The 26,272-nt window shown below is 38.9% G+C and overlaps 1 protein-coding gene across 1 annotated transcript in view; it reads left to right on the plus strand.

Moving 5' to 3' along the window:
• The first annotated feature begins 1,707 nt into the window (after positions 1–1,707).
• LOC114686838 (vomeronasal type-1 receptor 90-like) overlaps positions 1,708–26,272 on the plus strand; it is a 44,754-nt gene continuing 20,189 nt past the window's right edge. Inside the window, exon 1 of the mRNA XM_037204306.1 lies at positions 1,708–2,651. Coding sequence (XP_037060201.1) covers positions 1,738–2,651 — 914 coding nt within the window. The 5' untranslated portion in view covers positions 1,708–1,737. The remainder of the gene's footprint in view (positions 2,652–26,272) is intronic.

The raw sequence follows: 26,272 nt of genomic DNA on the forward strand, positions 1-26,272 counted from the left end.
AAACAAACAAACAAACAGAGCATCATGGTACAGCTACTGTAGATGTATGTTAGTGAGGGAATCAGGCTCTGGCAATGGGGATGATTCAATTCCTTTACAGATCAAGCTATTTAAGAGCAAAAATCATGTAAACATAAGACATAGTTTATGGTCTTATATTCATAGTGAAGTTTTAGAGAGATCTCAGCCACTAACTTGTTTATTATTCCTATAAGTACAGACATCTATGCATTTGTATATGTGTAGTATATGAGGAAACTTGAAAATATAAAGAAACTCTTTTTCTGAGTTGTTTTCTATTTCTCTACCACAAAGCTTATGTTGAAAGTACTGAATTAAATTAATTTGATAAAATAATGACACTGGTAACCAGGCCAAATAACTAATGTAAGCACCAAAGGTAAGACTGTTGAGTGAAACACAGTGAAAAAAGTGTGTGGGTGCTGATGATCTCTGATAACACTGAGGAGCTTGATTTTCACTGCATGGGAAGGAATCTCTTTTAAAACAGAAATTCCAAAGAGATCACTATATGGTCATTTTCAGCAAGCGCATGTTCGTCACAATGTGTTGAAAATAGCGTTTGTCTTAACGTTGCATGATCTTTCTTGTTGGAGGCTGCACATCTAGCTCCACATCTGCAGTTGTGATCACAGGAAAGTGGAAAGCAAAATACGACCATTGCCCGGACAGGGATGGTGGAGAGCAATAGAGACCAGGTGGTCTCATCAGGGAAGTGGGAAAGTGGAGCTCCTTAGTGAATGGGAGAGAGGTAAATACAGAAGAAACAGGTAGGCAGGGGATAGAGCAATATGGGTGACTAAAAAGTCATAAATAATCATAGTTTAAACTACTTACATTTTCCTTCCAAATAGAAAAGAATAATAGTGTTTGTCTTCATAGCTGGGATTTGGTTCTTTAAACCTGAAATATAGGCTCACAAAAGTGATGGGATAGGAAATAAACAAGGAGACATTTAGGACCATTTATAACCTTAATTAATGATTATACAGTTAATAGGGTGTGGAAAGTGCAGTGATGGCCTCTAGCTGTATTGATGTCTTTTGTTCCGGATCCTGGGGATGTAAGATTTTATGCAAAAAGAAACATAAAAACAGATGAATTGAGATAGACATTTTGCTGATTGAAATAGTGGGATAGGCATGAGTTATCACTGTGATTCAATTAGAATTATGAGTCAAAACATGGATAGCTGCAAAATAGAGTGTATTAAAGTTATGCAAAATGAGGTTGACTTACCTCACTCTTTTGGATATCTTTTGGTGAATATTTTCCAGGTCAACCTAAGTTTTATTTGGTTGTATATATGTGATTTATATTCACTACCGTTTTAGGTGTTAACTATAAAATGAGGCAATGTAAATCAATAGGATTGGATTTCTAAGGCATGACACTTAGGTGCAATACAGGCACACAAAGTGTGTGTTCTGATTAGGATTTGACTGTAAATGCTTTTATTATCTCTAGTATGCTATATATACAGGTAGATACATGGACAAGTATATAGAAATATATGACATCCAGTCTGGAACATTAATATTAATTAATAATACTAATATTAAAGAGACAAGTTAATCAAAAGTAAATAGGTAAAACAGAATGATGATATAGACATATTGACTGGTGAATCACAAGTTTGATGCATACTCTATTATTTTTTCCAGGTATATGAAATATGCTTCCACTATGAGGTTAAGATGAAAGCACTTTCCACGTATGTCCTCATTAAAGAATGTCCTTAATTTCCAAGCTGGACTTGGAGTCATAACCAATATGTTTCTCCTTTTTTTCTACACTGTCATAATCCTAGGTTGCAAACCTAAGCCCACAGACCCGATCTCCTGTCAACTGACCTTCATCCACACAGTGATGGTCCTCACTGGAGGGGACCTTTGGCTTACACACGTATTTGAGTCACTGAACTTTGAGAATGACTTCAAATGTAAGGCAACTTTTTACATAAGCAGGGTGATGAGAGGCCTCTCCATCTGCATCACCTGCCTCCTGAGTGTGTTCCAGGCTGTTACTATCAGTCCCAACACATCATTGTTGGCAAAATTTAAACATAAACTAAAAAAATACATGATTCATGCTTTCTTATTTATTTGGTCTTTCAACTTGTTATTCATTGGCAACCGGATCTTCTATGTTGGTGCTTTTACCAATGTGAGTGCGAGCAACCAAATTAAGGTCACCAAATATTGCTCACTCTTCCCCATGAACTACATAATCAGGGCACTTATTTTAACAGTGACAATCTCCAGAGATGTTTTTCTTGTAGGAGTTATGTTGACCACAAGTGCATACATGGTGATCATCTTGTTCAGACATCAGAGGCAATGCAAGCATCTTCACAGCATCAGCCACCTGAAAGCATCCCCGGAGAAGAGGGCCACCCAGACCATCTTGCTGCTGGTGGTTTTCTTTGTGGTCATGTACTGGGTAAATCTCATCATCTCATCCATCTCAGTCCTGTTACAGAAGTACGACCCAGACATTTTGACTGTTCAGAAGTTCATGGTGAATGCCTATCCCACAATTACTCCTTTGGTACAAATCAGTTCTGATAACAGAATAATCAATATGCTGAAAAACATGCAGTCAGTGTGCCACCATATTTTTAAAAAAGGGCAATTTTTCTCTTCTTTTTAAAAGAAATTATTTATTTTAATTTATATGAATGAATGTTGTGCCAGCTTGTGTGCATTCCTGGTTCCCACAGGGGTCAGAAGAGGTCATTGTCCCCACCTTGAACTGGACATACATGTGGCTGTAAGGAGTCATTCTTATGCAGCTGCAATTATTGTTTTTCAAAATACAGATTCTTCTTAAACTGTTTAATAGTTCAAGTAGCAAATCAAGATTCTTCATATATTTAAATAAAATTTGTGGTATTACATGTGTATATTCTCATGAGATTTCTGCTGCCAAGTACCGTAGAGTCCTTTAAATTCATTGTACACCCCAAGATAATATTTCCAAAGGATTTCTCTTACTCCCTTCTTTTTATTTTATGTCATAAATATTCCTTTGATGCTGAGGCTACTCAAAGGAAGCTCCTTGTTGATAGTGATATTTAAGATTTTCTTTTGAAAATATTTTACTCTCCTCTCAGTTATCAAGAATAGTTTAATATCATATTATATCTTTAATTCTCTTTCCAAAGTGTAGTTTCTCTGGATCCATAAAAATATTGTGAATTTAAATTTTCTGTTTTTACCACAGTTACTTAGTCTCGCATGAAAATTCCATGTACCTGTTTATTTGTACTTCATCGATACTTATTGATATATTATTGATAAATAAAAATTGTCTATTCATGCATATATGACGTACATTGTGCTTTTTGTGTATGTGTGTATGCATGTGTGTGTGCATAGATTAAGGATGTGTGTGCACAGATGAAGGATAAGTGTGCATGTGCACTTGGAGGCCAGGAACAACTTTGCTGCTGTTCCTCAGAAGCCATTCACCTTGTGTTTTGAGAGAGCATTTCTCAGTGACCTGGGTCTTGCCAAATAGGCCAAGATGATAGCTACAGGGATTCTTTTGTCTCTGCCTCTCCAGCTCTGGGATTACAACTGTGTACTACCATACCCCACATATGATTTTTTCATTTATTGAAAATAGTTTTTTTATACAATATATTCTAATTAGAGTTTTTTCTCCCTGTCAACAAGTTCCAGGAAAGCTGTACTTAGGCAGTGAAGAAAACCATAGAAAACAGAAAGCAGGTGAAGCTATAACTGAATGAGGAGACCATATTACAGCCCCAGAAAGTAGCCAAACTTGGCAGCTTCAGTCATATGGTTCTGGCTTTAGAGTGAAGGTTAGAAGAGATTATGGAATCTCCCTCTGTGACTAAGGAAAGCTGCTGAGGTCAGGTACATGAGAGGGGTGTCCCTGCATGGAGGCCTGGAGAAGCGATTGTATGAAGCTGTGAAAGGGAAATCTGGATTGCCTAAAAGACCCCCCAAAATGTTATTAAGAGGATCATGTGATTTTTATCTTTAAGTCCATTTATGTTGTTTTTATATTTATTGACTTATGTATGTTGAACCATCCCTACATTTCAGTAAGAAAAACCGACTTGTTAATGGTGTATACTCTTTTTGATGTATATCTGTTTTCTGTTTGTAAGTATTTATTGAGTATTTTTGAGTCTATTCTTACATGGATATTGGCCTGTAATTTCCCTTTTTCTGTTGTGCCAGTACTTGGTTTTGGTAGTAAAGTAACACTTGCTTTGTACAAATAGTTTTAGAGCACTCCTTGTGTTTCTTTTCTTTAAAAAAAAAAATAGTGTGAGAGGATTGGCTCTAGGTCTTCTTTGAATGTCTGGGAGATTCTGCTGTGAATCCATCAGTATTTGGATTTTTCTTGTCTGGCATGCTTTACATTATAATTTCGGTCTCCTCATTTGTTATGGGTCTGTTTAGGTTGCTGACTGCTTGGTTTAACTTGTGAGTTGCTGAATATAGAAAACCATACATTTCTTTTAGATCTTCCTGCTTAATGGAGTACATGTTTTTATTTTTTCATAATAACATTCTGCTTTCTTTTAGGTGGGGGGAGGGGGAGAACAAGGGAATCTGTGGCTGATATGTAAAATTAAATTAAATTATAAAAAATAAAAAAGGAGTACATGTTTTTAAACTATCCTCCTTAATATTCTGAATTCCCTTAATGTTTCTTATAATGTTTTCCTCTTCATTTCTGATTCTGTTAATTTGGGTTCCCTCTTTCTTTTCGTTATTTGGGCAACAGTTTGTCATTAACATATGTTGGCTTGTGTTGTTTTCTTTGTTTCTGTTTCTCTGTTTTTTGATTTCTGCTTTTATTATTATATCTTGCTGTCAACTAGGTTGTTTTTGAGTTGTGTCATTAAATCATTAATTTGTGCACTTTGTTTCTTTTTTTTTAGGTGCTTAGTGCTATAAATATCTCTCATAAGATTGCTTTCAATGTGTCCCAGATGTTTTGTCTTACTGCTTTCATTTTCGTTTAGTTTCAGCAAGTTTTTATTTCTGTATTCATCTTTGACCCTGTCACCATTCTATAATATGTTGTTTGATCTCCATGAGATTTTATATTTACTAGAGATTTATTTGTTTCCAATTTTTATTTTATTGCATTGTAATCAAATAGGAAAAAGGAGTAATTTCAATCTTATTGATTTGTAGTGATTTGTCTTGCATTTTTACCATGTTGTCTATTTTAGAAAAATTTATGTTTTGCAAAGTAATATGTGTGTTACTTGGTATTTGGGTAGAATATTCTGTAGGTGTCTGTTATAGCCATTTGATGTATGATGTCAATTAATTCTGATGTTTTTCTGTTTATTTTTTGTCCAGATGACCTGTCTATTGGAGAAAGTTGGGTATTAACTTACTCTTAATGGATTGATGTGAATCTCAGTCATTTAATCCAGTAGTAATTTTTTTTTTGAGTTTTTTATTTTTATGAAACAGGGTGTCCCTACATTTGATGCTAGTATGTTTAGAGTATTAACGTCTTTTTGGAGAATTGTTTGCTCAATGAGAATGAAGTGCCTCTATTTATATCTTTTGATTAGTTTTAGTTCAAAGTCTATTTTTTCAGTTGTTAGGATAGTGACTCCTGTTTTCTTCTTGGTTCCATTTCAATGGAGTACTTTTGTCCATCCTTTATCCTAAGGTGGTTCCTATTTTTAAAACTAAGGTGTGTTTCTTGTAGGCAGCAGATAGGTAGTTAGTTTCTTGATCCATTCAGTCACTTTGTCTTTTGAGAGGAGGATTGAGGCCTTTCATGTTCAAATTATTATTGGGATGTTTATGTTAGTTCTGGTCATCATGTTATTGATTTTTGGTGGTGTGTTCTCAAAGGTAATTTATCTTTTAAAAATTATGGCTTATGTTTCCTTTTACACTTTCTCTGCTTTTCTCATTCTTCTCTTTAGCCCAGAATAATGCTCCCTGTATTTTCCTTAGGTTTGGTTTTTGAATGTAAATTTTTGTGTCTGTCTCCATTGTGGTAAATTGTTCCTTCTACTTCAATGATGGCAGTAGTTTTGCTGGGTATATTATTTTAGATTGGCTGCCATTTAGGGCTTGGGTTGTATTGTTTCAGGTTTTTCTGGCTTTGAAAGTTTCCCTTGAGAAATTAACTCTTCTTTTGATAGGTTTGCCTTTATTTGTGACTTGTAGTTTTTCTCTTACAGCTTTCAATACATCTTTTTTTGTATAATTAGTATTTTAACATGAGATTCATGGAAATTTTCTTTCTTTTTTAAAATTTTCTTTTCATTTATTCTTTGTGTCTTTCATATCATGCATCTAGGTCCTATTCATTTTCCCATCCTTTGGTATCCTCCCTCTGCCCTTGCCATGCCACCCAATAAAATAAAATAATTAAAAAATTATATTTATTTGTCTGTCTATTCATTTATTTTATATCTTGCCTGCAGTTTCCCCCTCCCTCTTTTCTTCCCAGGCTCTTTCCCATCTCTTCTCACTCACCTCCAATCCATTCCTCTGCCTTTTTGTTTAGGAAAGGACAGGTCTCCCATGAGTATCAGCAAAACATGGCATATCAAGACTAAGCACCTCCCCATGTATCAAGGCTGGCCAAGGTGATGCAGTATGAGGAGTAGGGTCCCAAAAGCCAGTAAAAGTGTCAGAGACAGCCCCTGTTCCCACTATTAGTAGTTCCACAAGACAATCAAGCTACACAACTGTCACATACATGCAGAGGTCCTATGTCAGTCCCATGCAGGCTCCCTGGTTGTCAATTCAGTCTCTGTGAGCCTTAATGAGCCAGGTTAGTTGATTCTGTAAATTTTCTTGTGATGCCCTTGACCCCTATGGCTCCTACAATTCTTTGTCTTCCTCTTCTGCAGAATTTCCCGAACTCTGGCTGTGGGTCTGCATCTGTTTACATCACTTGCTGGATGATGCCTCTCTGATGACAACTGGGCTAGGCAGCAATCTGGGGACAGGAGATGGCCAGTTCAGGCTATATATCTGCTATTGCTAGGAGTCTAAGCTGGGGTCTTCCTTGTAGATTCCTGGAAGATTCCCTTGTACCAGGTTTTTAACCTGACCCTGAAATGCCCCCCTTCCACTAGTCTCTTTCAGTACTCTCCCACTTCACCCCTCAAACAGATTACTCATGTTCCCATTACCACCCACCCTCACTCCATTCACAAAATCCCTTCTATTTCCCTGTCCCAGAGAGATCTGTGTGCTCACCCATGAATCTTCCTTGTTACCTAGGCTCTATGGGACTGTAGATTGTAGCATGGTTATCTTTTATTTTACAGCTAACGCCCACTTATGAGTGAGTATATGTTTGTCATTCTCAGTCTGGGTTACCTCACTCCAGATGATTTTTTTCTAGTTCTATTCATCTGCCTTCAAATTTCCTGATGTCCTTCTTTTTAATAGCTGCGTAATACTCCATTGTGTAAATGTACCACATTTTCTTTATCCATTCCTCAGTTGAGGGACATCTCAGTTGTTTCCAGGTTCTGGCTACTACAAGTAAAGCTGCTGTAAATGTAGTTGAGCAAGTGTAGTTGTGCTGTGATTGAGCATCCTTTGGGTATATGTCTAAGAGCAGTATAGCTGGGTCTTATGGTAGGTTGATTTCCAGTTTTCTGAAAAACTGCCACATTGACTTCTAAAATGGCTGTACAAGTTTGCATTACCACCAGCAATGGAAGAGTGTTCCCCTTACTCTACATCCTCTCCAGCATGAGCTGTTCCTTGTGTTTTTTGATCTTTTTTTTCTTTCCTTTTATTTTATTTTACAATACCATTCAGTTCCACATATCAGCCACGGATTCCCCCGTTCTGCCCCCTCCCGCCCCCTTCCCCTCCCCCCAGCCCGCCCCCCACTCCCACCTCCTCCAGGGCAAAGCCTCCCCGGAGGACTGAGATCAACCTGGTAGACTCAGTCCAGGCAGGTCCAGTCCCCTCCTCCCAGACTGAGCCAAGCGTCCCTGCATAAGGCCCAGGTTTCAAACAGCTAACTCATGCAATGAGCCCAGGACTCGGTTCCACTGCCTAGATGCCTCCCAAACAGATCAAGCCAATCAACCGTCTCACCTATTCAGAGGGCCTGATCCAGCTCCCTCCCCCCCCAGCCCCTGGTTCATAGTTCATGTGCCTCCACTTGTCTGGCCACTCATCCCTGCGCCCTCTCCAACCCCGGTTTCAACAAATCCTGCTTACACAAACCCTCCTCCCTCTCACCAACTAGACTCCCGGAGCTCCACCCGGGGCCCAGCCGTGGATGTCCCCATCCAGATCCCTCAGTCTTTGGATGGGGTTTCTAGCATGACTATCAGGGTGTCTGGTCATCCCACCACCAGAGCAGGTCAGTTCCGGCTGTCTCTCGACCACCGCGAGCAGTCCACTGCGGGTGCATCCCTGTGGACTTCTGTGGGCTCCTCCAGCACTCTGTTTCCTCCCCTTCTCATGTCGTCTTCCTCCACCATGGTCTCCCATTCCCTGTTCTCCCTCTCCGCCCCCATCCAGTGTTTTTTGATCTTAACCATTCTGACAGGTTTAAGATGGAATCTCAGAGCCATTTTGATTTACATTTCCCTGATAGCTAAGGATGTTGAACATCTTCTTAAGCATTTCTCATCCATTTGAGATTCCTTTATTGGGAATTCTCTGGTTAGATCTGTACCTGCCAATGGTCATATCAGAGGACCAGCAAATGGCAACTGACTGTAGGGTGTCAGCCCACCAGGAGGTGAATCCCTGATGGGTTCATCTCAGATAGGCAAGGCCCTACACCACAGACTCCAGAGTGTCTTTTGCTTCTGCTGTGCCTTTACATGTTTGCTGCTGTCATCTTTCTCTGGTATCCGACATGATGTGAATGGGTGTGGGGAGATCCCCACTTCCTGTAATGTAGTGTGTTTATCTTATGGAATTATCCTGATCTACTGGACATTTTTACCTATGGATCTTTATGAAGATGATTTCCTCCTAAGTTGTACTATTTAACAGAAAGACTGATGTTTGTATAATAATAGTGTTAGTTTAATATTTTGAAGATTGAGGGTTTTAATAAATATAGTAAGGAATTATGATGGAGGTTAGTTTTGTGGAAAAATTAACATAGGTAAAGGTTATAATAAAATGCTGCACCTGTCTCTGATAAAGCAGAGGCTGCAGAGGATAAAAGATAAAGCAAGGAAATGTCACATGACTAGAACACCTGAGTTTTTATTGAGGAGCCATATAGACTATGCTTAGGTTAATGATTAAGGAAACAATTGAGTCCCAATAGCCCAGCTAGTTAGTTAGTTAGTTAGTTTATTTATTTATTTATTTATTTATTTATTTATTTATTTATTTATTTATTTATGTATTTATTTATTTATTTTGGTTTTTCAAGACAGGGTTTCTCTGTGTAGCTTTGCACCTTTCCTGGAACTCGCTCTTTAGTCCAGGCTGGCCTTGAACTCACAGAGATCACCTGGCTCTATCTCCCTAGTGCTGGGATTAAAGGTGTGCGCCACCACCACCTGGCAGTTTAAATTCTTTTAATCTAATGTTGGAAGATGTGTTCACAGGTTTCAGCATGCATCAGAGCTGATACAAAACTTTAAAAATAACTTCAAGTTAGACTAAGATACTTTTGTCAAATAGCTTTGAGGTGAAAAACCCAAGAAGACAATCTAAAGTTTTAAAAAGGCACATAGTTGAGTGAGGAACTCTTTAAGGTCAGGGAACAAGAGCAACCTGATTATTATTAACTGATGTTCCTTTCTTGCTAGGACTGGTTGATGATCAAAGGTGATGATTAATTCCTTGTACCCATTTCTTTCCTAAGTCTTTGGCTATAAAAAAAAAACCTGTTGAGGAGTGGGTATGCACCCTAAAGATTAAAGTAGAGATGACTGTTTTTCATGTATAAAAGTTTAGGTTTGTGATTCCTTTAAGATTCCTTATACAATTACCTTTCAAGATAAGTAATAAAATGATTGGTGCTTTTTTTGTACCTGCAAAACACAGCTTGTCAGTAAAAGAACTTACTGAGAAAAATACCTTGCTTGTGTACACTTTGTTAATCTATAACAAGTTGCTTTGGTATGAATGTATATGGGTTCTTGGGGATAATTTATTTTTCGCCTGTAATATATAAAATACTTAATCATGTAGGGAATATGGGAAACATGCTGTTTTTTTTTTTAACTTGTATTCATTGTAATCATTCATTTGAAAAATAGAATGTAACCACATTGTAATTTCCGTATTGCCCAAAAGATTTTGCTGGGGTATATAAGCTGCAAGGAGAAACACACACACACACAGAGAGAGAGAGAGAGAGAGAGAGAGAGAGAGAGAGAGAGAGAGAGAGAGAGAGAGAGAGAGAGGAGAGAGAGAGGAGAGAGAGAGAGAGAGAGAGAGAGAGAGAGAGAGAGAGAGAGAGAGAGAGAGAGAGAGAGAGAAGATCAAGAATGAGAGATTTAGGAGGAAGATATCAAGAGACTTAGAAAGAAAGGACATTTCTGGATAGAGATAAGAATACAGAATCAGAATACAAAAGAAGAATAAGGAAAGGACCTGAAGGAAATCATTAAGAGAGTGTGTGGGTGTCTTTTTCCTTACCCCACAGATAAAAAGGGGGTAGTAGGCCAACTTCACAGATTCCCTTTGAGCCCTGCACTACTGGAGGCTGGACCCCCAGGCAGCAGAATATAACCCATTTTTCAGTTGGATCATTTAGTTTGTTGATATCTACTTTCTTGTGTCCTTTATATGTTTTGGAAATCAAGTCCTCTGGGGTTGGTGAAGATCTTTTTCCATTCTGTAGGCTGCCATTTTGTCCTATTGATGGTGTCCTTTGCACAACAAAAACTTTTCAAATCATGACATCCTATTTATTAATTGTTGATCTTAGCGTCTGTGCTATTTGGTGTTCTGTTCAGGAAATTGTCTCCTGTGCCAATGTGTTTGAGATTATTTCCCAATACCTATGCTATCAGTATCAGTGTATCAGGATTTATGTAGAGGTCTGTGATCCACTTGGACTTGAGTTTTGTGATAGCTATGGATCTATTTGCATTCTTCTACAGGCAGACATCCAGTTAGACGAGCACCATTTGTTGAATGCTTTCTTTTTTCCATTGTATATTTTTGGCTTCCTTGTCAAAAATCAGGTGTCCATAGAGTGTGGATTTTTGTCTGGGTCTTTGATTTGATTCCATTGATCCACCTGTCTGTTTTCATGCCAATATCATGTGGTTTTTATTTCTATAGTTTTGTAGTAGAGCTTAAAATTAGGGATGATGATAACTTTGGAAGTCCTTTTGCTGTATAGGATTGTTTTACCTACACTGTGTTATACATATATGTATATATATATATAACATATATGTATATATATATGAAATTGAGCATTGTTCTTTTATGGTCTGTAAAGAATTATGCTGGGATTTTAATTGAGATTGCATTGAATCTGTAGATTGCTTTTGGTAAGATTGCCGTTTTTACTATGTTAATCCTACTGATCCATGAGCATGGGAGATCTTTCCATCTTCTGATTTTTTTTTCAATTTTTTTCTTCAAAGACTTGAAGTTTTTGTCATACAAATCTTTCACTTGCTTGGTTTGCATTAGACAAAGATATTTTATATTATTTGAGGCTGTTGTAAAGGGAGTTAATTCTCTGATTTCTTTCTTAGTCCCTTTATTGTTTTTTTATAACAAGGCTATTGATTTTTTTTTTTTAGTTAATCTTATATCTAGCTACTTCACTAAGGATGTTTATCAGCTGTAGGAGTTCCCTGGTAGATTTTTTTTGGGTCTCTTATATATACTATCACATCATCTGCAAATAATGATACTTTGACTTCTACCTTTCTAATTTACATCCTTTTGATTTTTAGTTGTCTTATTGCTCTAGCTAGAACTTCAAGTACTATATTAAATAGGCATGGAGAAAGTTGACAACCTTGTCTTGTTCCTGATTTTAGTTGAATTGCTTTGAATTTCTGTCCATTTAATTTGATGTGGGCAATGGGCTTGCTGTATATTGCTTTCATTATGTCCCTTGTATCCATGATTTCTCCAAGACTTTTATCATGAAGTGGTGTTGGATCATATCAAAGGCTTTTTCAGCATCTAATGAGATAATCCTGTCATTTTTTCTTTCATTTTGTTAATATGGTGAATTACACTGACAGATTTTTGTACATTAAATCATCCTTGCATCTCTGGGGTAAAGCCTACTTGGTAGTTGTGGGTGATCTTTTTTTTTCCCCTAATTATGTTTTTTTAAATGCATCTCCAATTGTCAAAGACAATCTAATATTTCTTTACAGGTAAAATGGGGAAAATAATGTATATTCTTATTTCACAAGTCCACTTTTAATTTTATTAGTTTATTAAAATAATGCAGGGGTACATGTTGTGGATAAGGATTTACTCCACTGTGCTGAAAGAAGCAGCAGTGTTTCTATCATGGAAGGCTGCTTTTACCTAGCTTCCATGCCTCCCCAGTACTGCTATGGGGGCTGCTGAGATCCAATCCCTCTTCCCTGACACTCATGGGGTCTTTTTACTTATATCTACAGAAGACTGCCTTAAGAGAATTGAAATATTATTAAAAAATGTATGTGGTAGAATAGTGGAAACAATGTTTCTCATTATTCATTTTCTAGGGATGATTTTTCTATTTTTGGCAGTAAAAGGCAAGAAAAGGAGATGTTTTCATTTCAATGTAGCCATATTGGAAACAGGGACAAAGAGATCCAGTGTCCCCATCCAGTTTATGAGTCCTGATGTGAAATAAAAGTTTAAAAGATGGGTCATGGATATATGCATCTATGCAGTCCCAGGCAAGGCAAGGTCCTGCCCAGCACTCGCCCATTATCGTGGGGGCTTCATTCTGATCCCATGGTCTGGCAAGTTGTAAATTTCTTTCCAGGTGTCAAGTTCCCTCTTGGACTTGAGCCCCATCTTTCTTCCAGTGTGAGATTCTGGGGGAAAACTCTCAAAGAAAGCTCCTAACATTTACTTTGCAAATGATACAGTGGGGTGAAGTCTTATTAGTGTATGTGGGCCCATAGCCAGAAATAACCCATGGTACATGTCAGTTATTTTAAGTTATCTTAAAATTCTACATTATTTTCCATCCCTTACACCATATATTCAAGTAAATTTGCCCAGACTGCAGCCATACTTTATGATTGTGAATTATTCTCCTGCTCCTTCCGTTTCTGTAAATAGTATCTTTACTTAGACATTTCTGTGAGTCATGCTTCATTTGGATTACTCACTTGGAGTAGGCAACAACTGTCTTTATCATTGACTTTTTGTAGATAATTAAAATGTTTTCAGTTGACAATGAGTAGCTATGTATGTTCATGTGGTACAGTGTGATATTTTTAAGCTATTTCTTCCTTTGCTTTAATTGAATCTGTAGTCTTGGAGCAATATCTTTCTCTTCCTGCCCCTTCCCTTCATACTACTCTGGTGTCTATTTGAAGGTACTGCCATTTTAAAAAACTTAAATTTACAGAATCTGAATTCAGTGAATCCTTTTTAGAATATAATTTTTCCTGGCAGTTAATGATTAGCAGATTAGGAGATTGGTATTAAATAAGGACAGCTTGTAATTAACAGTTGCTATTGTGTTGATACATCAAGAAAGAAAATATTTTTATTACACATATGTTCATGACAAGGCATAGACAACAATCAGCTTTGATTTTCTACTGTCATAAGATTGTCAGACATGTTTGTTGAAAATGATTAAATTAATTTCATTCCTAGCATGTCCTTAACTTTATTTTATTTAATTTCTGATGTTAGCCACACACGTAACTCAGAGTAGGCATTGCAACTTCATCATGCCATCAGGTGCAATAACAGGGAACGGTCTATAAGATCTTGCTCCCAAGGATGCAAACCTGTTAATAGATCTACATGGAGTGCCTAGGGTGGCTCCAGGTGGATACTTCTGAGGCCATTCTTTCAGAATTAGAGTGATTAGCTTATTCCCTAACTACTGATTTTATTAGATACAGTCATGAGAGAAACCACAGCTATTTCTCTGCTTGACAATCAGGCTTTACAAAATCAAGCTGTCTTCCCCCTCCATCCATGAACAAATGAAATTACCATAATTTTTGATCTAAGATTCAGTAACCTATGTGGTGATGGTGACATTTCAAACAAAGGCTCATGATTTTTTAAAAGAAATTCACATCTGTGAGGGAAAGTCCTAAAAGAATTACTTACAAGTTATATTTTGTACTATTGCAATGGGGAAAAAAAAGTCAAATTTCTGTTTTAACTTCTATGCATCAAATTTCAAATTTGTTTCTATTTAGATCAAGGATATATAAATCTAGTCCTCCATATAGTCATGTTAACTTCATTGTATAATATTTTTATTTTTTAATTTTTATTTATTTTATATACCAACCATTTTCCCCTCCCTCCTTCCTCCTGTCCCCTCCGCCACCTCTCTTCTACACCTCACCATTACTCCTCTTATGTCTCCATTCAGAAAGGGTAAGGCCTCCCATGGGAGTCAACATGGCATGGCATATCAAGTTGAGGCAGGACCAAGTTCCTCCCCCTCCCCAACATCAAGGATGAGGGAGGCATCCCACCATAGGGAATAGGTTCCAAAATGCCAGCGACAGATCTCAGTCCCACTGCTAGTGGCCCTACAAAGAGACCAAGATACACAACTGTCACCCACATGTAGAGGGCCTAGGTCGGTCCCATGCAGGCTCCCTAACTGCTGGTCTAGAGTCTGTGAGCTCCCACAAGCTCCTATCAGCTGTCTCCATGGTTTTCCCCATCATGATGTTGCCCCCCCCCCCCCTGCTCATATAATCACTTCTCCCTCTCTTCAACTGGACTCCTTAAGCTTGGCCCAGTGCTTGGCTGTGGATCTCTGAATCTGCTATGGATGATCTTTTTGATATATTCTTGGTTTTGATTTCCAATTATTTTATTGAATATTTTTACATTAATGTTCATGAGTGAAATTGGTCTATAATTCGTTGTTGAATCTTTTTGTGATTTGGTTATCAGGGTGACTGTGGCCACATAGAAAGAATTTGGCAATGTTCCTTCTGTTTCTACTTTGTGAAATAATTGGAAGAGTATTGATATTAGTTCTTGTTTGAAATTATGGTGGAATTCTGTGTTTAAAACCATGTGGCTTTGGAATTTTTTTTTTTGGTTGGGAGACTTTTAATGACTGCTTCTATTTTTTAGGGGTTATAGATCTATTTTTAAATTGTTTATATGATTCTGATTTAACATTGAAAAGTGGTATCTATCAAGAAATTTATATATATCTTTAATATTTTTCCAATTTTGTGGAGTACAGGTTTTTGAAGTATGACCTAATGATTCTCTGTATTTCCTCAGAATCTGTTGTTATGCCCCTTTTTCATTTCTGATTTTGTTGATTTAGATATTCTCTCTCTCTGCCATTTTAGTTAGTTTGGATAAGGGCTTATCTACTTTGCTGATTTTCTCAAAGAACCAACTCTTCCTTTCCTTGATTGTTTCTATTATTCTCTTTGTTTCTATTTTGTTGATTTCTGGCTCCCAGTTTGGTCATTTCCTGCCTTCTGCTTCTCTTAGGTGTGTCTACTTCTCTTTGTTCTAGCTTTGAGGTGTGCTGTTAAGTTGATAGTTCTTCATGAAGACACTTAGTGCTATGAACTTTCCTGTTAGTACTGCTTTTATAGTGTCCCATAAGTTTGGTTCTGTTGTGTATTCATTTTCATTGAATTCTAGGAAGTCTTTAACTTCTTTCTTTATTTCTTCCTTGACCCAGTGGTAAGTCAGTAGAGAGCTGTTCAGTTTCCATGAATTGTAGGCTTCCTTTTGTTTCTGTTGTTCCTGAACTCCATCTTTAATCCATGGTAGTCAGATAAGATACAGGGGTGGGGGGTGTGTTTCAATTGTTTAGTATCTGTTGAGACTTTCTTTGTGGCCTAGTATATGGTCAATTTTGGAGAATGTTTCATGTGGTATGAGAAGAAGGTATATTATTTTGTATTTGGGTGAAAGGTTGTGTAGATACCTGTTAGGTCCATTTGAGTCATAACGTCTGTTAGTTCCATAATTTTTCTGTTTACTTTCTGTTTGGATGACCTGTCCATTGGTGACAGTGGGATGTTGCACTCTTACTGTGCTGGGTTCTATGTTCGGTTTAAGCTTTAGAAATGTTTCTTTTACAAATGTGGTACCCTTACATTTGGGGCATAGATGTTTAGAATTGAGACATCATCTTGATGGATTTTTTTTATGAATATGAAATGTCCTCTGTCTGTTTTGATTTATTTTTGTTGGAAATCTATTTTATTAGATAGTAGGATAGCTACACCATCTTACTTCTTAGGTCCATTTGACTGGAAAACCTTTTTCCAACTCTTTATTCTGAGGCAATGTCTATCTTTGATGTTGAGGTGTATTTCTTGTGTGCAGTGGAATAATGGATCTTGTTTTTGTATCCAAACCATTAGCCTGTGTCTTTTTATTGGCAAATTGAGTCCATTGATATTGAGGGATATTAATAACCAATGATTGTTAATTCCTGTTATTTTGTTGTTGTTGATGGTAGTGTGTGTGTGTGTGTGTGTGTGTGTGTGTGTGTGTGTGTGTGTCTGTGTGTGTGTCTGTGTCTGTTTCCTTTCTTTGGGTTTTGCTGGTATGAGATTATATTATTTATCACCTCCTTTTTTTTTTTTGGTGTTGTTAACTTGCTGGGGTTGGAGGTTTTCTTCTAGTACTATCTGTAGGGCTGGGTTTGAGGATAGATACTGTTTAAATTTGACTTTATCATGAAATATCTTGTTTTCTCCATCTATGGTGATTGACAGTTTTGCTAGGTATAGTAGTCAGGCTGGCTGCCCTGGTCTCTTAGAATCTGCAAGACATCAGTCCAGACCCTTTTGGATTTTAGGGTCTCTATTAAGAAGATGGGTGTGAAGCCGGGCGGTGGTGGCACACGCCTTTAATCCCAGCACTTGGGAGGCAGAGCCAGGCGGATCTCTGTGAGTTCGAGGCCAGCCTGGGCTACCAAGTGAGTTCCAGGAAAGGCGCAAAGCTACACAGAGAAACCCTGTCTCGAAAAAAAAAAAAAAAAAAAAAAAAAAAAAAAAAGAAGATGGGTGTGATTCTAATGGATCTGCCTTTAAATGTTAATTTGCCTCTTCCCTTGTCACTTTTAATATTCTTTCTTTGTTCTGTATGTTCAATGTTTTGATTATTATGAGGTGAGTGAATTTTCTTTTCTGATCCAATCTATTTGGTGCTTTGTAAGCTTTTTGTACCTTTATAAGCATGTCTATATTTAGGTTGGGAAATTTTTCTATGATTTCATTAAATATATTCTCTGGGTTTTTGAGCTGCATTTCTTTTCTTTCTTCTATTCCTATTACTATTATGTTTGGTCTTTCACCATATTCCAGATTTCCTGGATTTTTTTGTCAGGAATTTTTTAGATTTAACATTTTCTTTGACTGATGAATTTATTTCCTGTATAGTGTCTTCAATGCCTGAAATTCTTTCTTCCATCTCTTGTATTCAGTTGGTGATGCTTGTATTTGTAGTTCCTGTTCCTTTATCCAGATATTCCATTTCTAGGATTTCCTCTGTTTGTGTTTTCTTTGTTGCTTCTATTTTCATTTTCAGGTCTTGAACAGTTTCTTTCATCTGTCTGTTTTTTCTTTTAGGGACTTATTGATTTCTTCCAATTTTTTGTTTGTCTTTTTCTCAATTTCTTTTAAGAGTTTTGTTCATATCCTCTCTAAATATGTCTACCATATTTATAAAATCATTTTTAAGGTTGCTTTCTTGTGCTTCAGCTGTTTTGGTTTGTTCAGGTCTTGCTGTTGTAGGATAGCTGGACTCTGGTGATGCCATATAGCCTTTTCTGTTATTGATTGTGTTCTTACACTGGGATTGTTATAGGTCTAGGTGTTGATTCCTACATTTCTTTTCATTAGTTCAATGGTTGTTTTTGTTTTGTTTTTGTTTTTGTTCCTTGGTTTCTCTCTCTTTTCTGGTCTTCTGGCCAAAATGGCTAAGGATTCTGGTGACTAGCCTTTCTTCAGGTCCACTGGGTGTCCCCTCTGGGGTTTTGGGTGCTAGGGCTCCCTAGATCTGGCCTGGTTCCTGGTAAGGCCAAATCTTCCAAAGTTGTAGACCGGGATATGTAGCCCAGAGGAGGAGGTGCAGACTGGGGTCCCTAGATCTGGTCTGGTGTCTGGGGTCCATCGGACCAGCCTGGCCTCTAGTACAGCTGTGAGTGCCAGAGTCCCTAGATCTAGCCTGTGCTCTCTCTAGTAAAGCTGAAGTCTTCTGCAGTTGTAGACCCGGGGTCCTTAGATCTGGCCTGGCCTCTGGTAAAACCAAACTCTTCTTCTGAAGTCGTAGATCACAAATATGGAGCCAGGTGTGGGGGGCGAGGGGTGCAGTCTGAGATTGTTGGGGAAGCTTCAAGGGGCATAGCGGGTGGTGGGCGGTGTCTTTCCTGGGGTCCTCAGTACCTCTGTGGCCTCTGGTAGAGCTACGGGTGCTGTGAGGCCTGGTGTGGCACCCAGGGTAGGGAGTGCAATCTGGGGTTATTAGGTGGACTCTAAGGAGTGTTAGCAGACAGTGCACATAAAATAAAATTTAAGAGGAAAACAAAAAAGCCAGTCTCATCGTGGAAGCTGTAGTGGACACCGTGAGTGTCTCAGTAAACCTTTTTTATCCATACAGTCTTGCTTGCAAGTGTTCATTGCAAATTGTCATTGGTCTTGTTCAAGGCCTCTGGTTTTTGGTACACTATTGATGCTGGGTCCCCATGGGACTCATCTTGGAGATTCTATTGTTGCCCTGTGTTGTGGAGATCCTGAAGCTTTGGGTCTGCAGGACCGGCCACTACCCATGCTTCATCAGATCATAGATAGGGTGAATTTTGGGGTGGGTCAACTCATAGGCCTGGTTCCGGGCCTGGGTAGTTGCACTGCCCACTTTCCTGAGTGCTGCATCTGGTGAGGGGTTGGGTCAGGTCCCTCACCTAGTACAACTGGCTAGGGGCAAGGGGAGGAATCTATCCCTCACTACATGGTGGGCATGACCTGCTCTCTCATTCTCATGCTCTCAGGGCCTGCTTGCTCATGCCCCTGCAAACAAGACCAGCTCTATTGTGCTGCTAAGTGAGGCTTAGGACCCTCTATCCTGAGTGCTTCAGCAGGTGAGGATCAGGACCAGTTGTCCTTAGGTTGCAACCGGTGAGGGGGGTAATTCTGTATAGCCCTATCCTCTTTGCCTTAGTGGTATCATCAGCCAAGGACATCAATACAAACTGTGGCTGCATCAGAGCCATGAACTCAGACATGGGACCCAGAAACAGTACAGGCATAGACATCACCGTGACCCTGGGTGGCAATCAAGCCACCCAGGTCAACCCCCTCCTCACCACTTTCACTTCATAAACCATTCTCTCTCTCTTCCTTGCCCATACCACGTCATATATTTACTCATAATAGTGCCCATCTGCCAGGCACCACAAGGAACTATGCAGGCCTGTGGCAAACCACGTGGGCATGCATGTGGGTCCTGTTGTCCCACTCAGTCCACCATGGTGCTGGGGAGAACCATGCTTCCTGCTCAGATCCTGGGGCAGTCCACCCTGGGACCTTGTGTGGGTCTCAACTGAAATTTTATTTTCTTGTCTTGTCTTTTATGTCTGTACTTTTCTTGTATTTTTGTTGGGGCATCTTTCCTTAGTTTGGAGTAGTGTTCTTTTATGATCTTAATGAAGGTCCTGTTGTTGCCATTGACTTGGGATTCTTATCTCTCTTGTGCCTATAATTTGAAGGTTTGATATTTTTGTGGTATTCCACATATAAAGTACTTTCTAGGCATGCACTCTACTAACTGAGCTACATCACCAGCCTGGTATCTGCTACATTTACATCACCTCATGTCTGTGCCATCTGTAAGAAAGATTATTTTACCCAAGTGTGTTTGGAGAAGGTGACATTTTCCTTATTTTCTTTTCCACCTATTTTTTTTGTTTTGTTTCTTTTTTTTTTATTTTACAACACCATTCAGTTCAACATAATAGCCACAGATTCCCCTGTTCTCCCACTCTCGCCCCTTTCCCCCTCAGCCCAGCCCACCCCCCATTCCCACCTCCTCCAGATCAAGGTCTTCCCCGAGGACCGGGATCGACCTGGTAGACTCAGTCCAGCCAGGTCCAGTCCCCCCCTCCCAGAATGAGCCAAGCGTCCCTGCATAGGTCCCAGGATTCAAACAGCCAACTCATGCAACGAGCCCAATGAGGACCCGGCACCAACACACGGCTGCCTCCCAAACAGATCAAGCCAAATGACTGTCTCACCCATTCAGGGGGCCTGATCCAGTTGGGGGCCCCTCAGCCTTTGGTTCATAGATCCTGTGCTTCCATTCATTTGGTTATTTGTCCCTGTGCTTTATCCAACCTTGGCTTCAACAATTCTCGCTCATATAAACCCTCTTCTTTCTCACTAATTAGACTCCCAGTGCTCCACTAGGGCCCAGCCGTGGATGTCTGCATCCAGATTCCTCAGACCTTGGATGGGGTTTATGGCACAACTAACAGGGTGTCTGGCCATCCCATCACCAGAGTAGGTCAGTTCCTGCCATCTCTCGACCATTGCCAGCAGTCTTTTGCGGGGGTATCTTTGTGGATCTCCGTGGGCCTCCCTAGCTCTCTGCTTCCTCCCCTTCTCATGTGAACTTCATTTACCATGGTCTCCTATTCTGTGTTCTCCCTCTCTTTTCTTGATCCAGCTAGGATCTCCCACTCTCTTTCCCTCGATCGTCGCCCTTCATTGTTCCCACTCATGACCAGGCTGTTCATGTATATCTCTTCCATTTCTCTGTGTCTTTTTTGGGGTCCCGTTTTCCAGGTAGCCTCACTGGTGATGTGAGTAGCAGTCCAATCATCCTTGTTCCACATCTAGCATCTTCCTATGAGTGAGTACATACCATATTTGTCTTCCTGAGTCTGGGTTACCTCACTCAGGATGATTTTTTTCTAGGTCCATCCATTTGCCTGCAAACGGTATGATGTCATTGTTTTTCTCTGCTGAGTAGTATTCCATTGTGTATATGTGCCACAATTTATTTATCCATTCTTCAGTTGAAGGGCATCTAGGTTGTTTCCATGTTTTGGCTATTACAAACAATGCTGATATAAACATAGCTGAGCAAGTGCTCTTGTGGTATGATTGAGCATTTCTTGGGTATATGCCCAGGAGTGGTATAGCTGGATCTTGGGGGAGATTGATTCCCAATTTTCTAAGAAAGCGCCATATTGATTTCCAAAGTGGTTGTACAAGCTTGCATTCCCACCAGCAGTGGAGGAGAGTTCCCCTAGTTCCACAACCTCTCCAGCATAAAGTGTCTTCAGTGTTTTTGATCTTAGCCACTCTGACAGGCGTAAGGTGGTATCTCAGAGTTGTTTTGATTTGCATTTCCCTGATGATTAGGGATGTTGAGCAATTCCTTAAATGTCTTTCAGCCATTTGGGTTTCCTCTGTTGAGAATTCTCTGTTTAGTTCTAAAGCCCATTTCTCAATTGGACTGTTGGTCGTTTTGATGTCTAATTTCTTGAGTTCCTTATATATTCTGGATATCAGTCCTCTGTCACATGTGGGGTTGGTGAAGATCTTTTCCCATTCTGTAGGCTGTCGCTTTGCCTTGTTGACCGTATCCTTTGCTCTACAAAAGTTTCTCAGTTTCAAGAGGTCCCATTGATTGATTGTTTGTCTCAGTGTCTGCGCTACTGGTGTTATATTTAGGAAGTGATCTCCTATGCCAATGCGTTCAAGACTACTTCCTACTTTCTCTTCTAGCAGGTTCAGAGTAGCTGGATTTATGTTGAGGTCTTTGATCCACTTGGACTTAAGTTTTGTGCACGGTGACAGATATGGATCTATTTGCAGCCTTCTACACGTTGATATCCAGTTATGCCAGCACCATTTGTTGAAGATGCTTTCTTTTTTCCATTGTACACTTTTGGCTTCTTTGTCAAAAATTATATGTCCATAGGTGTGTGGGTTAATGTCAGGGTCTTCAATTCGATTCCATTGGTCCACATGTTGGTTTTTATGCCAATACCAAGCTGTTTTTATTACTGTAGCTCTATAGTAGAGCTTGAAGTCAGGGATTGTGATGCCTCCAGAAGTTGTTTAATTGTACAGGTTTCTTTTAGCTATCCTGGGTTTTTGTTTTTCCATATGAAGTTGAGTATTATTATTTCCAGGTCTGTGAAGAATTGTGTTGGTATTTTGATGGGATTGCATTGAATCTGTAAATTGCTTTTGGTAAGATTGCCATTTTTACTATGTTAACCCTGCCTATCCATGAGCATGGGAAATCTTTCCATTTTCTGACATCTTCTTCAATTTCTTTTTTCAGGGACTTAAAGTTCTTGTCATATAGGTCCTTCACTTGCTTGGTTAGTGTTACCCCAAGGTATTTTATGTCATTTTTGGCTATTGTAAAGGGTGATGTATCTCTGATTGCCTTCTCAGCTTCTTTGTCCATTGTATATAGGAGGGCTACTGATTTTTTTGAATTGATCTTGTATCCTGCTATGTTGCTGAAGGTGTTTATAAGCTTTATCAATTCCTGGGTGGAATCTTTGGGGTCACTCAAGTATACTATCATGTCATCTGCAAATAGGAAAGCTTGACTTCTTCCTTTCAAATTTGTATCCCCTTAATCTCCTTATGCTGTCTTATTGCTCTGGCTAGAATTTCAAGTACTATATTGAATAAGTATGGGGAGAGTGGACAGCCTTGCCTCGTTCCTGATTTTAGTGGAATTGCTTTGAGTTTCTCTCCATTTAATTTGATGTTGGCTGTTGGTTTGCTATATATTGCTTTTATTATGTTTAGGTATGTTCCCCGTATTCCTGATCGCTCCAAGACTTTTATCATGAAGGGGTGTTGGATTTTGTCAAATGCCTTTTCTGCATCTAGTGAGATGATCATGTGGTTTTTTTCTTTGAGTTTGTTTATATGGTGTATTACATTGATGGACTTTCATATGTTGAACCACCCTTGCATCCCTGGGATGAAGCCTACTTGGTCATGGTGGATAATTGTTCTGATGTGTTCTTGGAGTCTGTTTGCCAGTATTTTATTGAGTATTTTTCCACCAATGTTCATGAGGGAGATCGGTCTGTAGTTCTCTTTCTTTGTTGTATCCTTGTTTGGTTTAGGAATCAGGGTAATTGTAGCCTCATAGAAGGAGTTTGGTAATGTTCCTTCTGTTTCTATTATGTGGAACAATTTAGAGAGTATTGGTATTAACTCTTCTTTGAAGATCTGGTAGAATTCTGCGCTGAAACCATCTGGTCCTGGGCTTTTTTTGGTTGGGAGACTTTTAATGACTGTTTCTATTTCCTTAGGGGTTACTGGGCTATTTAAATAGTTTATTTGGTCTGTGGGGCGTTTACCCACCACCCCCACAGCTTCCCCAGAGTTTTCTTGAGTGCGATCAGCAGGAAATATTAGATAGAAGGATTTATAGCGGAGAGTCTTGCGGAGATAAACAGATAGAAAATAAAGGATAGCCTCGAGAGGGCCTGGAACCTATTCCAACGGGCCCCGACTGTCTCTGGCCCAGGGTTTTTATAGAGACGCCAAGGGGCGGAGCAAAAGACCTCCTCCCCCAGCACAGCCAAGTACAGACCATCTCAGACACCTGCACTCAGGCGCGTGGTCCTGATCATCCTCTATTCGGACCTGCTGGGTAAAGCCACGAGGAACCCCAGAACGGGCTCCCACACTGGTCTTGATTTAACTTAGGTATGTGGTACCTATCCAGAAAATGTCCATTTCTTTTAGGTTTTCCAGTTTTGTGGAGCAGAGGTTTTTGAAATATGACCTGATAATTCTCTGGATTTCCTCAATGTCTGTTGTTATGTCCCCCTTTTCATTTCTGATTTTGTTGATTTGGATTCTCTCTCTCTGTCTTTTGGTTAGTTTGGATAAGGGCTTGTCTATCTTGTTGATTTTCTCAAAGAACCAACTCTTTGTTTCATTAATTTTTTGTATTATTCTCTTAGTTTCTAATTTATTAATTTCACCTCTCACTTTGATAATTTCCTGGCGTCTATTCTTCCTGGGAGACTTTGCTTCTTCTTGTTCTAGAGCTTTCAGGTGTACTGTTAAGTCACTAGTGTGGGAATTCTCCAACTTCTTTATGTGGGCATTTAGTGCTATGAATTTCCCTCTTAGCACTGCTTTCATAGTGTCCCATAAGTTTGGGTATGTGGTGTCTTCATTTTCATTCATCTCTAGGAAGTCTTTAATTTCTTTCTTTATTTCTTCCTTAACCCATTGGTGATTCAGTTGAGCATTATTCAGTTTCCATGAGATTGTAGGTTTTCTGTAGTTTTTGTTGTTGTTGAAATCTAACATTAAACCATGGTGGTCTGATAGAACACAGGAGGTTATTCTAATTGTTTTGTATCTGTTGAGATTTGCTTTGTGGCCAAGTATGTGGTTGATTTTAGAGAAAGTTCCATGGGGTGCTGAGAAGAAGGTATATTCTTTCTTGTTAGGATGGAATGTTCTGTAGATATCTATTAGGTCCAATTGGGTCATGACATCAGTTAAGTCCTTTATTTCTCTGTTAAGTTTCGATTTGGGAGATCTGTCCAGTGGTGAAAGTGGGGTGTTGAGATCTCCCACTATTAATGTGTGGGGTTTTATATGTGGTTTAAGCTTTAGTAATGTTTCTTTTACATATGTGGGTGCCCTTGTGTTTGGGGCATAAATGTTCAGAATTGAAACTTCATCTTGGTGGATCTTTCCTGTGATGAGGATGTAATGTCCTTCTTGATCTCTTTTGATTGATTTTGGTTTGAAGTCTATTTTGTTGGATATCAGGATGGCTACCCCTGCTTGTTTCTTAAGACCATTTGATTGGAAAGTCTTTTCCCAGCCTTTTATTCTTAGGTAGTGTCTGTCTTTGAATTTGAGATGTGTTTCTTGTATGCAGCAGAAAGATGGGTTCTGCTTTCGTATCCATTCTGTAAGTCTATGTCTTTTTATAGGTGAATTAAGTCCGTTGATATTAAGGGATATTAATGACCAGTGATTCTTCATCCCTGTTATTTTTGGTGGTAGTGTGTGTGTACTTCCCTTCTTTGGGGTTTACTGTTGTGGCTTTATCTATTGCCTGTGTTTTTGAGTGTGTATCTGACTTCCTTCAGTTGGAATTTTCCTTCTAGTGCTTTCTGTAGGGCTGGGTTTGTGGATAGGTATTGTTTAAATCTGGCTTTGTCTTCGAATGTCTTGTTCCTTCCGTTTATGATGATTGAAAGTTTTGCTGGGTATATTAGTCTGGGCTGACATCCATGGTCTCTTAGTGTCTGCATTACATCTGTCCAGGTCCTTCTGGCTTTCAAAGTCTCCATTGAGAAATCGGGTGTTATTCTGATGGGTTTACCTTTATAGGTCACTTGGCCTTTTTCCTTGGCTGCTCTTAATATTCTTTCTTTATTCTGTACATTTAGTTGTTTAATTATTATGTGTCGAGGGGACTTTTTTTGGAGGTCTAGTCTGTTTGGTGTTCTATAGGCTTCTTGTATCTTCATAGGCAATTCCTTCTTTAAGTTGGGAAAGTTTTCTTCTATAATTTTGTTGAATATATTTTCTGTGTCTTTGAGTTGGTATTCTTCACCTTCTTCTATTCCTGTAATTCGTAGGTTTGGTGTTTTCATGGTGTCCCAAATTTCTTGGACATTTTGGTTCATGACTTTGTTGGCTTTAGTGTTTCCTTCGACTGATGAAACTATTTCTTCTACTGTATCTTCAATGCCAGAAATCCTCTCTTCCATCTCTTGCATTCTGTTGGTTATACTTGCATCTGAAGTTCCCGATCTTTTACTCAGGTTTTCTATTTCCAGTATTCCCTCTGTTTGTGTCTTCTTTATTTTTTCAATTTCCCTTTTCAGTTCTTGGACTGTTTCCTTTGTTTGTTTTATTGCTTTTTCATGATTTTCTTTCAGTGCTTTATTGTTTTCTTCCAGGAGTTTATTGTTTCTTGGAGGGCTTTATTTTTTTCTTGGAGGGCTTTATTGTTTTCTTCTAATTTGTTTGCCCTTTCCTCTAGTTGTTTACAGCGTTCTTCCAATTTTCTTTTCTTTTCCTCTACACAAGCCTCTACCTTCTTCATGAAGTTACTCATAAGGCTACTTTCTTCTGCTTCTTCCAATT

The sequence above is a fragment of the Peromyscus leucopus genome, chromosome 3 (genome assembly GCF_004664715.2).
Source record: "Peromyscus leucopus breed LL Stock chromosome 3, UCI_PerLeu_2.1, whole genome shotgun sequence".
In the NCBI taxonomy this organism is placed as follows: Eukaryota; Metazoa; Chordata; class Mammalia; order Rodentia; family Cricetidae; genus Peromyscus; species Peromyscus leucopus.